Raw genomic sequence first — 13,232 nt, forward strand, 5'->3', positions numbered from 1 at the left:
AATGGTCTCGAACAAAATTATCTTCAAAAGTCAGATGTTCCAAATATCATTGGTCTGATTTCATTTGGCATAAAAATCTGGTCTCTTCTAATGTTACCTCTCGTCGTCGTTGTTGCTCTTCTTCAGTAGCAGCAGCCGTACAACCACCAGGTCTGCCTTGCCGAGATTGTTCTATGCCTCGTGTGTGCGTGTGTGTGTGTGTGTCTCTGGGATATGTTTCAGGCCCTGTTTTTATTTCTGCACCTGATCTGCTTTGCCTCCCTTGCTGCCCACGTGGATCGGAGCTTGCCCCGTGATGGTAACTCCGTGGCTGGCCCACGCTTCTCGCCAGAACTCATTGACGAAGACGGCGATAAAGAAAACGAACCCGACGATCTTGACGTTGGTATCAGTGGTAGAGAAGGAGCCTCAAAAACCACCTGTTTGGGTGTGCAACCAATGGTAGGTCTCGACGGAGCAGGTTCGTCCAATCAGATCCGTCAAACGCCTCCCAAGATAATCGTCTTGTGTGCCACGGGGACGACCAGGAGAAGAAATAGTGGCAGTGGTACGTGGTACGGACGGACGGACGTCCTATTGCTCAAGTGCAATGATTTTCTAACAATCAGAGCAGAGAGAGACAGAGACGATTATAACATAACTGAGGTGGAGTCAAATATGTGAGCATTAGAGCAAAACAACACCTGCTCACTCCTCCTTCAACAACGACGACGACTACCACCACCACCACCACCACCACCACCACCACCACTAAGACGACGATAGAGTGTACATATACGTACGTACGAACGACGTACTCATTGATGATTGTAAATATATCATATGAAGAAGGCCTTCCACCTTGGTGCTAAACCACTCGAGAATTCCATCAGTTTCACAAATCTTGCAGCTGTCCCTCGCGACGACTTCGACGACGTCAACGGCGACGACGACTACCAAGACAGAGTCGGAGGAGAATGCCTTTGATTAAAGTATGATCAACATTACATGCCGTTAACTTTTCCCTCCAAGATTGCTTTGCTCGTGCTTCAATCTCCACCTGCTCTCAATTAAAAGGCCAAATCTCGACTTTGCCAATTCCGACACAAACGGAGAAACTCGCTCAAGTGCCATATCCAAACTTGGCCACGATCAAGCACAAAAGTATGGATGGAAAGTGTTGGCCCCAAATCCGTCTCCTCTGTATGCCCTGCTACATACATGTACAGCGTCTACTCGTTAATACGGGAATCAGCCCCACAAAAGATGATGATAATAGCGTTCCCTGAAGAGCCCCCTTGATTGTTCTTCTGGCTGACGTTGACGCCCTTCCGTTCAAGAACACCCATACTACCTACCTACCTACCTAGATAGTGAGTGAGTAAGTAGCAGTACTACATGGTGTACGGATAATATGTATGAAGAACCAGCATTGGGAAAACCAAAATCATCTTCCCATGGCCTCCGGGAGAGGCGATGGATTGCTCTATCCTTTGGAGAGTTCGAGAATCCAGAGTCATGCTTGAGATTAGTTTTGGTGGTTATACATTTGAAAAAAAACGGGTTAACTATAAAATACGGCGTAATGTATCATAAACGGCACTTTTTGACTCGACTGTTTCGATTATGCTTCATGTCATGGGCGTCCTCCAAGGAGAACGGATTGGATCCATCGGCGGGTGTTTGGGTTCAATGGGCGGTTTTGGCTACTGGGTGGTCATCATGGTCTCCGGAGGGATGTTCACTCCGTCCAAATGTTTGTTGTACATTTCTTGAGCTTTCTTGGTTCGAGACGTACCTGAAAAAAAGTAGTCATTGTTTTTTTTTCTTCAAATATACCACTGTCTCCTTGAAATCCAGGGGGTATGTAATAATTGTATAGAAATTATCCTTTCAGGGCAGACAGGAAGTGTTTGAGGATGTGAAGCAAATTGCTAGGCGAAACTTTGCCATTGTTCATGACAAGTTGTCACAGGTGGAAAATCATGCAAGCTGTTGATCATCTCCAAGCTTGGTCTAGATAATATTCGGTGATCGATTGAAACCAGTTTGAACTAGGGAGTTTCCGCCTAATCTGTTGATGGATCGGGTGACAAACATTCAATTTCACGTTTTGGGATTCTGCGCTAAAGGTAGATCAATCTTTGAAATACAGACCCTTCCTAAGGCCAATTTTCGAGCAATGCTTTTTTTTAACGGGAAAACTGTCTAAATCTCCACCATACCTACTCGTACATTCGAAATGAGCCAAATCTCTTACGAAATATCAAATATGTTCCCTGCAAGAATTAGTAGATCTTCATAATGCGTTCGAGCTGTTTTCTTCCGTTGCCAATTGTCGTAAATAATGCATTGACGAAGAAAATTTCAAACAACAACTCGTATGTCTCCAAGTGATTTGGATGACTCTGACAACCGCATTGCAAATTTTCTATCCAAGACTGGAAACTCGTCTTCCATACCATACATGAGTGCACGAATACCTTGCATTTCTGTGTCTAATACGTTTGGAATGTTATTATCACAATCATATTGTTCAATTGCAATTAGTCGACTTCCAAGTGCAATCAATTTTAATTGCAATTGCTTTCACATTGTTCCATCTCGTTTATTGTTGAGGTGATTGGATGACCATTTTATTCCTGTGACAATTCTTTAACCAAACCATTGGCGAAACGAAAAAAATAGGAGCCGCTTGGGCACGCATATTTAAAACTACCGTATGTTTCAGATCCAGAAAATTTGCATGAACCAAGGTTGAACAATTGTCATTTGTTACTACGATCACAAGCTTGAGGGGTGACATCAAACAGAGGTGCAAGAAAAATTACAATTACTTTAATAAGAGTGACATGTTAGGTGTTATCAAGATAAGTTCGTTCATATTTTTTTAATGACCGAGAATCGCAGTAAAATATTTGAAGTGGCAGTCGTTTCTATGAACATCCAAGCACTATTCGAAAGTGAACCCAGGCTGAGATAACTTATAGATGGAGAAAGCGACCCAACTATTTCATGATTCTGGATATTCAAGGTCAAGTATCTTGCAGTATGATAATAAGTTAAACTGATGAATAATTGAAAACGATCAACAGAAGGATGTACGTAGGGTGAAAATGGGCCTATAATGAGGACAAGTTTTTACCAGATTTCTCTTTTGGATCAAGGCCTATTGGGGTGTCCAACCACAAAAGGATCGACCTCCATGGTTATTGCTAAATTTTAAATCATTACCTGGCGGAATGTGGTACGAAGTGTGCTTGGATGTTCCAGTATGCATGATGTCTCCAATGTCCCGGAATTTGGCCTTGGGCTTGCTGGTGTCAATGGCCGGTGGTTGAAATCCCGGATTCTGCTTAGCTGGGTTCCATTTCTCCTCGGTCTTCATCCTGGCCGGCTTGAACACCTCTGCAATACACGCCAACATTTACTTTAGTGCAGTAATAATCATTGACAAGTATTTCTTGAGTGATCACCCAAGGATAATTGAATATATGGATGCAGAGGATTTTTTTTTCGATTGTAGCCAAGTTCTATTTTGTGATCAACTTTGCGAATGACAATTTGAAGCCTAGGTGTGACTTCAAAACAAGTTGATGATTTTTGTAAAACTGAGGGTAAAGTAGTACGGTCTACAGTCATCGTTATGACACTACGAAATATGTCATCACAAATGTCCTTTTGGGCGATTGCAGACTTTTTTGATTGAGACTTTTATGAACATATAAACTCAATTTTCTGCCCCATTTTGCACAGTTATTTACAGTTGGGATGATCCCTTCCATTTGCTGGACAAAACATGCAGTTATTGTAAGCAATAGTTGAGTGAAAATCCTAGAATTTACAATGAGTTTTGGAAGGTGTCTGACCCGAACATTTCTGACCGGGACAGCTTACTGAAATAATTGGTGGAGACTGGCTGAATATGACTTATTTATGTCATTTGGTAACCAGTGTTAACAATCATTACCCTCGAACTTGGGCACTACTTTCTTTTAGGGCGCCACCTCTTGGCGAAATTTCAAAAATATGATCTAGCATCGGCATACAGAGAAAAATCTTTTGCTTCTTTTTTCAATAGAAAGATTGAATCAAGTTAGATTACATGACACATAAAGGTGTGTTTTTCTAATGTAACATCGAATGTTCTAGGATATTGTAAATACTTGTTACCAAACAGATTGAGAGCAAGTGAAATGCTCGAACCCATGAACCCCGAGCAAAGCTCGGTCGCGCGTAAACCAACTGCGCTACCTACATCCATGATTTCTTGCCTTTTTAGCCTGGATCGGCACTAAACCTCCGCCCAAGTTGACAAATCCTAACTAGATTTGTGACCCACTTCAGTTTTGACGTATTATCAAGTGTTCATTTGGAGCATTCCTTCTCTAGGTATAAGAATCTAAAGTCAGAAAGATAAACGTCAAAGCATCAGAAGATATCATAAAAATTGTTGTATATTTTGACTGCATATCTGCATGAAAACAAAGAGTGTTTTATTAAAGAAAACACATGAAAAAACATCAAATTAGCAAAGAAATCATTTTAGAAAAACTGTTTAATCATATAATTTAGAACTCCCTTAGCACATACCAATCCTTCATTTTTCATAGCCTTTTAGAGCTAAAGCTTAATCTTCTGTCTCACCATATTGAGATGTGAGCTTACAATTACTTTTCACTAATCACGTATTCTCCACCCTATGAGTACAAATGATCATTCATGTATAAGTAAATGGACGGTCAGTCAGTTTCTTGATGGTTGAGCTATATAACACACATTAAAACACACTTCAACCCAATCTTAAACTCTTTGTTTCTTCGGGTAAATTCTTTAGTGCCTTGGGCATCTTGTTTTCAAATTGAAAAAACATTTTGAAATCAGCAACCACCTGGTCACAATATGAAAGTCTTTAAGGATATATAGTTCAACATCTAACATATGAATAAGATTTAAATTTGAAAGAAATATGAGTCAGCCACCAATCAAGTAAAAAGCACCAAAAAGGTTTTTTAAATAATCCTCGTTGAATGTGTTTTAAACCATATCACATACGATTTTCACCAAGATACCAACTCGCTGCTCAAATATAATTTATTCACTTGTCATCCTTATTTCAAGAAGTACCCATAAGTGTGCCAACTAGTGCTGTGGCGAGTCAGGCAACAGTCGGACTCGTTCAAGTCCCCTGATTTTTTGACTTTTTGTCGGACTCGAATCTTTTACTACAATCAGGTCCACCAAAAAGACTCGTCTTGCAAAATTTTAGGAAAGCATGAATTCCTTTTCTTGACAAGTCCGGACTCGAGTCCAGCCATTGTCTTCAAAACCGTATAAAGACTCGAGTGCACTCGGACCCGAGTTCAGACTCGAGTTCGGACTTGCCGCAACACTAGTGCCAACACATATTTCGACCCAAAGATGAATTGGGGCATCCGTGTAATAAGATGCATTCTCCTCGTGACGAACATATTGCTACTTACCTCGGCCAGTTCCTAGCGACTCTTTGTTGTGTTTATCGTTGTGGAAGATGCTTTCCGCGGCAAATGTTTTGATATGGGTGTTGTTCCCAGCTGCTTGACCTTGGCCTTTGTGGCCGTGGGGCGGCCACTCGACTCGCTTTCCCTCTGCAAAAGAGGGTTGAGTAACCGGGTGAAAATACATTCTGATCAGTGACCACGCAACATCATGAGTTGAGAAAGTTAGCTCAAACACAGCACTGTGATAAAGACCTACACTTGTTTGATTGGAGATCGATATTTACCTGTATGCTCACTTGGGTTGTAATTTTAACTGTAATTAATCACATTTCAAAAGATGTAAAAAAGATTGAGACATTTTGATGAAGTTTCCGTCTGCAAAACAAAAAAAATAGGTTCACTATTGGATTTATGCTTGATGTTGATGTTTCTCCATCTAATCTTGGTCATCGATTTATTCTTTTAACATTTAATGAGCATGAGCATTGTTTTTTGTATTTCTATATTAGAAGACGTTTAGCTTATTCAGGCCAAATTAGTTGCCTCATAAGTCATAACTGAGCTATTTAATTAGATAAAAGCTCATAAAATAAGAGCGATAGCGAATTCGGAGTAAAGGTTAGCCAAATCCTTACATTCCAAAGAGGAATTCGGAAACAAGTAATTGAAATGTAATTCAATATCAATTTGAAAGTAATGGGATACCTCCGCATGGTTTCGTGAGTGCATATTTTCAGATGCGATTGGGTCATAGTCGCACCTACTGCGAGTATCAGATAGTTTCGTGAGCGCACATTTTGAAATACGACTGGGTAAAATTTATTACTATCGCATCGCATTTCAAAATTTACGTTCACGAAACCACGTGGGGGTACCCTATTGTAATTAACTACCTTTCAAAATGAAGTAATTGTAATTACTTACATCCGAAACGAATGCACTTGTTATTGACACAGGTCTGTATGCATGTAGTGTCAAGTCTTAGATACCCAAGGGAGTATTATTTGTAAATGTCGAGCTTCCCTGTACTTACTGCGCAATCATTGGATGCATATCAGGAAAGGCCAATGGCTACTTTTCTGCCTTGATTAATTTTAATGTTCCATCTTTATTGCGATTCTAAGATAGACCATGCCGAATGGCAAATGGTGATTTTTCCTCTTCTCAACATTGCGGATGTTTTACAACGTGTGGAAAGGCAAAAAAAAGTCGGTCATCTACACGGGAAAGATACAAAACGATTACCTAATTTTTACATTTTTTCTGAAACTAATGCACATTTCTAATTGGAGAAATGAGTTAGTGAAATAATATCATAGCATATTTTTGAAACCAAACAAACCTTAAAAAAAAAGACCTTTTTAAAACTAGTTTTTTAATTGGAAATATTTCAGTAAATTTTCCAAAACAAACTTCCTCATCAATGCCATAACTCATTACATTAAATTCACTGGTCTGCGAACAATTGACTACTAAGTCAATTATTGCCTTCTAAAATCAGGAAATAAAACTTTGTCCCAAAAAGAGGGAAATGAAATCGACATTCTCGGAAAATACATTGATTCAGATCTCGAACTATTTTGCCACTAAATAAATTGCTATAAAATGATGGTGTTGGGGAACGTTGGCCGCTACCATGCTACGTATAATTGGAGCCTGATTTGAACATTGACCTTACCGTCCTCACTGTCCTCTTCGGTGATGTAGGAGACCTCCTCCTCTGTGTAGCTCACAGATGAAGATTCCCCTTCAAGCCCGGTTCCTTCTCCGGCCACGGCCATACTCACAAAGACAGCAATGTAATGGCGATGTGAACGTTTTCTTGGCCACCAAATTTGGGTCGGCCAAAGCCAAGCTCGGGCGGGGATCGAGTGGGACTGGGGTACGCCCCGTTGGTGGTGGTGTGGCGATCCTCGTGGGATAAGGAATTTAACCTTTTCAAGTGTTTGAAGTCGGATCGAATGGACTTGCTTCTGCTTTGCTCTGGTGCTACATGAGACTAAAAGTCAAAGGTGGGCGCCACCTCAATTCACGGAAGGACTGATGTAGGTTCAACATTTTCTCGACGTCTAGTGGAGCAGGACTGCAATGCATCACTTTTGAGCTTGGGCCAAACTCTGAGTCATGATCCAAACTTTGTCTTCTGTGGACCACATATTCCATTTTGGGATCCTCCAATAAGTCATAAGATCAGCAATAATTATCATGAGCTTGTGAACCCTTGATTTTTGAACACGAAGCAAAAAAGGAGTATGCCGTGTTTTATGTTCTTGATACAGGGATGGGTATAACCAAGGTGCACGACTTTGATCATAAATACTAAGTGCCTTGTAAGTTGTGTAACGCGTTTCATCTTTTAGATGGTAGGGTCTTACCACTTGAAAATTCATTGAGGACACTTTAAAAAATCTTTGAAGCAGAAAGCTTAAACATGTATCCTGCCAAAAACCACATCAATATTAAATATGATCGTAGGTTGTCAGAATCTGAGAAATGACGCCTCTGAAACTATGTTACAATACTAATCCTTCAAACGAAATCCATCAATACTTTGTGGATCATTAAAATCAATTTTCTACTTGTCACAATATTTGTATNTCTGAAACTATGTTACAATACTAATCCTTCAAACGAAATCCATCAATACTTTGTGGATCATTAAAATCAATTTTCTACTTGTCACAATATTTGTATGCGTAAACTTAAAAGCTCCTGACCCTGTCTTGTTCTCTTGGTCGAATATATAGATTATGGCACATTTGTATTGCTCCAGTTGATATGGTCATGGTGGAACTTGATGTGTCCAAATCTTTCTAAAAAATGGCCCTTGCTCTCAAAAAGCCTCACAATATCAAACTCGCAATGAATTAAATGAAGTACTTTGACTAGTAGACGATTGTATATGTAGTGCCTTAGTGTGTTCATGTCCTCTAAAAAATATCAGACAACGCTTTGCTGCTGTCCAATATGGCATCCCTGTTGAGTAACTAGGTCTTTTTGTGTCTTTTTGTGTCTTTTGGGGGGGAAATGCCGGCATTTCATTTGTGGAGGGAGGAAAATCTGTCTTGAGATCTGGAACAAACGATGGGATTTCTAGAGCGCCTTGCCGAAAAGACGAACGGACCTCAGGATGCTCGAGATTTATTTATGTGTTTACTTAAGCACGATTCCGAGGCAAATTGCTTTCAGGTGATGAAATCCTTTGCACGATTCAAAAACACTTGGAATGGGAAATTCGTCCTGGAAACCCAATCTCCGAAGTACTCAGCAGAAGCTTCAATCGCATTTCGTGTTGTTTGGGTGAGTCATGGCCCCAAAATAGCTACTTTTGAGAGAGAAATCAGGCCTGAATTCGTACTCTCCAGAAAAGATGTTAGATCTGGATTAGCTGGAGATGGGGTGGATCAATCCTATTCAATGAAGATTGATGTTAACTTACGATTTTGACCTTGTGTCATTGTGTGCAACAATAGAAACTCGTCAGATGACCTAAAGACATTCCCATGACGTCAGCACAAAAGAACACACGCCAGTTCCAGACTGATGGGGAAAAGTGTTTTAGGGATGGGCTGCTTGGGGGTGAGGTTGTTTTTGGCCCAAACCTAACTTTGCCTCAAATATAGAACAATGATAATCTTTCGTCATATGTTTAGAAAATGCGCAGTGCTTTGCCACCTCGTTTAGGCTTTTTGTTCGGTACTGTCTTTGTAAGATGGAACGTGGTTTTCAACGCTATGAATAAATTAGAGGTCTAACCCGCTATTTATTTCTTTTTTACATGAACTCGTTTGTTTTCATATTTCTTAAAACACTATCATAATTGTAGGTTTTGACCTTCAGACTCTGGAGGTTTTTTGAAATTTAATGTAAAGCATCCTTTATTGAACCTGATTGTTTTAATTCATTATGACAAAGACTTCAAACCAAAAAAGAGGCTTTGATGATCCAAAAATGTGAAATATAAGTTGCAATCAAGACTCCGATAAATATGAAATCAAGAAAAAATAGCAAAGTTTCTGAAATTCGTGTTTGTTGCTAAGTGTTCTGACAGCCTTCAAAACTTTGACTTTTTTTTCTTCATTTTTTATCTATTTTGGATTTCCATTTTTGAGGTACTTGATTTCACTAAACGGTGGAAAACCATTTCACTTCGACATTACATGCTTTGATTTGTAACAATTGTCATGTAAATCACAAATGTTTTAAACTCATAATTTTGATTGCAAGATACGAAACTTCACCTGTCTGGGCTTGAATATGGCAATAATTGATTTTCACAGGTGGAGAGAAATTACTTTTTGCAAATCAAAAATTAATCAATCACATGGCCACAAAAGTTTTTAATCGCAAACTCATGAATTTCGAATTTCAGTTAGCACACACCCTATATTCAAGGAAAATTCTACCAGAGCTTGCAATGAATTAAATCAAGAAAACAAAAAGAACTACATCAATTTTCATTAACGTTCAAGTTAACTATTTCATCATTCTGACGATTTTTTTCTGTCATCTTTCCCGTACTTGTATGATTACAATCCTGTTCTCAAACCTCTTACACATTGATCTGACCGCAAGTGGCAATAAAGAATATTATAATTTTAATCATTTTTTCTTTTTCATCTGGATTGTTATTGTTAGTAACCATATTCATCCGATTTCATTTATTACATTATTAAAAAAAGAAGAACTCAAAGATGTGAGGGAGACTTAATCTTCTGATAACAAAAAAAGGGGGGAAATGCTTAACGTTCAAAGGGAGATATCATTTTTAAGGCAATAAAGTGACCATAGTTAGGGAGTTTGCTAACTCAATAAATATGACTACTGCGATAATGGTTAAGGAAAATGTTTTTAAAAGGTAAACGTAAAAATATTTTACCACCGCCAATTGTAAATTGATTTTGATTAGGGATGATACTTGTACCACAATACCTTTGTCTCAATTTACTCGTGAGTGATTTGATTGAAATGAGTTTCAGCAAGCTTTTCAGTCTTACAAAGCTGGTGACGCCCTCTATGGGCACAAACGTAAAACTAAAAACCTCACATACTAATGTGCTACGCAAATTTAAAAAAAGTGATGTTTTGCCTTAGATTTTACAGAAGATACCATTTTCACAAACAAGTGCGAAAATTAGCTCCAACCTGAGTAAATACATTTGTTAAAAAACTTAGGTGCTCTATCTTTTCCCAGTCCAAATATAACTTTATTCGTATCATTAGCAAACTGGGCAAGAATCACGCTTTTGAGAAACTCGATTACTTATTTGATAACTGCATTTAGGGACATGAAAAATGCATGAGTGAGTATCATGGCCATAAATATCACAATCCACGTCAAAGCAGTTTTCTTGGGATTCTTCTTCCATTGAATAATGGCATAAATGAAATTGTCACCCTCAGCATTCGAGAGCCCCAGTAGCTCAAAGATGATCGTAAAAATAAGGTAAGATATGCCTATTAAAACAGGCAATGTCCAATCTAGATCACTTTTCCTCAGTGGATTCACAACAGTGTCCACCAAGCAAAATGCACTGGTGAAGGAATGCTCAAATTGGTTGAAGAACCACCGTTGTTGGTATTTGGCCTGCCCTTCATAAACTAAGAGCCAAAACGCCACAGAGATCACTAGAGAGGTGACGTTGGACAAGGATATGAGTTTGGGCAAGAACCAAGGAGGCAGCCGCACAGGATCCCCGAGGATTTCAAAACATTGGCAATTGATCCTGGTGATGAGGAGGAGCAGACCCCAATTGGTGAAATAGATGAAGAACTTCCAAATCTGGCCTTTGTACAATGATCTGAGATCCGTCCTGAGAAGTGCCACAAAACCGATGTCAAAAAATATCGTGGACACCAGACGAAACAACACATAGGCGGACATTTTATCTGTTGGGAGTTGCTAACACTGGCAACAGCTATCGCTTGCCTATTTTCTGGCCTTTCCTTATCTCACATATGCGTGAGGTATCGCACTTTTCTCACGCACAAGAGGAGAAAGAAAGGTTTCGCGGTTTTTTATCAACGCTTTGCGTGGTTTACTGATTTTAGATTTGTAATTGACATTCAAAAGTGAAGGGCAGCAAGAAAGGAAGATGACGTCATCTTCAAATTTTGAATGAAATAAAAACTACTTTTTAGAAGCAAACAGCTGCTTTTTGACATATTTTTGTGTCTTAGAATTTTCTTCCTTTACAATAGGTTTTTTGAAACCTTAGAAAAGCTTCTTTTTGTCTAATATTGGAACTTGCATCTTGGTTTTGTAGTACCTCTTCTGGTTTGAAAAGTACCCCAAAAACCTCCCAAAATTTGTGCTGGCTTCATCGTGCAGCTGTTAGTCTAATTTCCCAATAGTAATAATAATCGTAATCATAATCTCGAATGTACGATGGCGAGTCAAGCACAGGTGATACTAATTTCTATAATTTCAAAATGACAATACATTTACGAAATATGAGCTTCTGGGATAAATCTTAAATCGATCGATAAATCGTTGCCAGCAAATTTGATTTTCCATCAAAACCAAAAAATGGGTCGTCAATAGGCTAAGGCAAAATAAGTAGTTTCACGTCGAGCAGAAATTGCAGAATTTTTTTTGTTCGTTTTTTCACGGGCTTTTCTAACCGCTACAGGGAATGTAATCCCCTGCACTATTAAAATGAAAGGTTATAGTTCGTCTATTTATTACCTTTCAATCTTTGTATGATATGAGACATGATACAAATGTGAGAGGGAAGCAAATTAAACAATGAAGGAGTCCGTGAAAGAAGAGAGTTGGACTTCATTGTTCGAACTAGTCTGGATTCTTGAGGGCTTGAAGGTGCTCTCAAAACGCACATTAAGCCTCTACGGTCAATACAATTGACCCTAAATCCTGGGTTGGGACAAAGCTCATGGATGCTTTTGAAGACAAGCAATATCAGATACCTTTTGTACCTTCTCTGAACACTGTACAGATCCAGCCTTTCTAGCCTCTTCCAATACGAGAGCTCTCTCAATCCTGTGATGTTCCTAGTAAAATATATTTGGACTTGTTCAACCTTTTGCAAACCTGTTGAACTAATTGGAGCCTAAATGGGCGAGGTATATTCAAGATGTGGCTGGACAATCGACTTGTACAGAGTTAGCATCGTGACACTATCTCTGGACTTAAACGTGCGATATATCCAACAATATGTTTGAAAAGCCTTACTCACGTTCAACTGGATATACTCATTGAACTTTCCATTATTTTGGAGGACTACACCTAAATCTTTCATAGATGAGACCTGCTCAATATCTTTACCTCCATTATCTACGAGTGGAGTATTCAAAGGAGTTGAACCGAAGGTCATTGAGCGGAATTGCATTCCGTTCAAGGCCACATTACTCTCCGGCGGTTTAAATGTGCGAAAGAGCTGAAGCTAGGCATTGGGCAGAAAACTGGTTAGTGCAACCCTCTCGAATCTCTGCTTGACGTACGAACACCATTTTTTGTATGAATCTAGTCATCAATCTTCCCTATGCCTTTGAAGTCGACATCATTCCCTTACTCCTGCACTTCATTTAAAATTCTTGATTTCGAATCATCGAGACACTGTGTCTTGTCAAGTCTTGTCTTGTCAAGCCTACCGGCCTTCCGGAGAGGCTTAGATCGACATGGCGGACATGTTGAATTGTACCATAATATCGACCATTTTCAGTCTCGATGTCTTTGATTTTGCTGTTCTGTAGGAATTGACTAAGAGGTTAACTTTGACGATGTTCTCCGGGGTCCTCCCTGTCCAGTGCCAG

The 13,232-nt window shown here is 39.2% G+C and overlaps 2 protein-coding genes across 2 annotated transcripts; both read right to left on the reverse strand.

Annotated features, from left to right (window-relative positions):
* Positions 1-1,507: 1,507 nt before the first annotated feature.
* LOC131891723 (uncharacterized) lies at positions 1,508-7,512 on the reverse strand. Its single transcript, XM_059241361.1, has 4 exons — positions 7,138-7,512; positions 5,463-5,606; positions 3,214-3,387; positions 1,508-1,777 (listed from the first exon to the last, which is right to left on the reverse strand). Exons 1-4 carry the CDS (start codon positions 7,238-7,240, stop codon positions 1,686-1,688), a joined length of 513 nt encoding a protein of 170 aa, XP_059097344.1. The 5' UTR covers positions 7,241-7,512; the 3' UTR covers positions 1,508-1,685.
* Positions 7,513-10,644: 3,132 nt separating this feature from the next.
* Positions 10,645-11,392, reverse strand: LOC131891619 (protein rolling stone-like). The gene has a single exon (XM_059241242.1). It carries the CDS (start codon positions 11,341-11,343, stop codon positions 10,723-10,725), a length of 621 nt encoding a protein of 206 aa, XP_059097225.1. The 5' UTR covers positions 11,344-11,392; the 3' UTR covers positions 10,645-10,722.
* Between the last annotated feature and the right edge of the window lie 1,840 nt (positions 11,393-13,232).

This window comes from Tigriopus californicus, chromosome 12, assembly GCF_007210705.1.
Source record: "Tigriopus californicus strain San Diego chromosome 12, Tcal_SD_v2.1, whole genome shotgun sequence".
Classification (NCBI taxonomy): Eukaryota; Metazoa; Arthropoda; class Copepoda; order Harpacticoida; family Harpacticidae; genus Tigriopus; species Tigriopus californicus.

Coding starts and splice junctions, on each gene's coding strand:
- LOC131891619 (XM_059241242.1), bottom strand. CDS start 11,343: ATGTCCGCCTATGTGTTGTTTCGTCTGGTGTCCACGATATTTTTTGAC.
- LOC131891723 (XM_059241361.1), bottom strand. CDS start 7,240: ATGGCCGTGGCCGGAGAAGGAACCGGGCTTGAAGGGGAATCTTCATCT. Junction 5,607..7,137: donor CGAAGAGGACAGTGAGGACG/GTAAGGTCAATG, acceptor CCTCTTTTGCAG/AGGGAAAGCGAGTCGAGTGG. Junction 1,778..3,213: donor TTCGTACCACATTCCGCCAG/GTAATGATTTAA, acceptor ACTTTTTTTCAG/GTACGTCTCGAACCAAGAAA.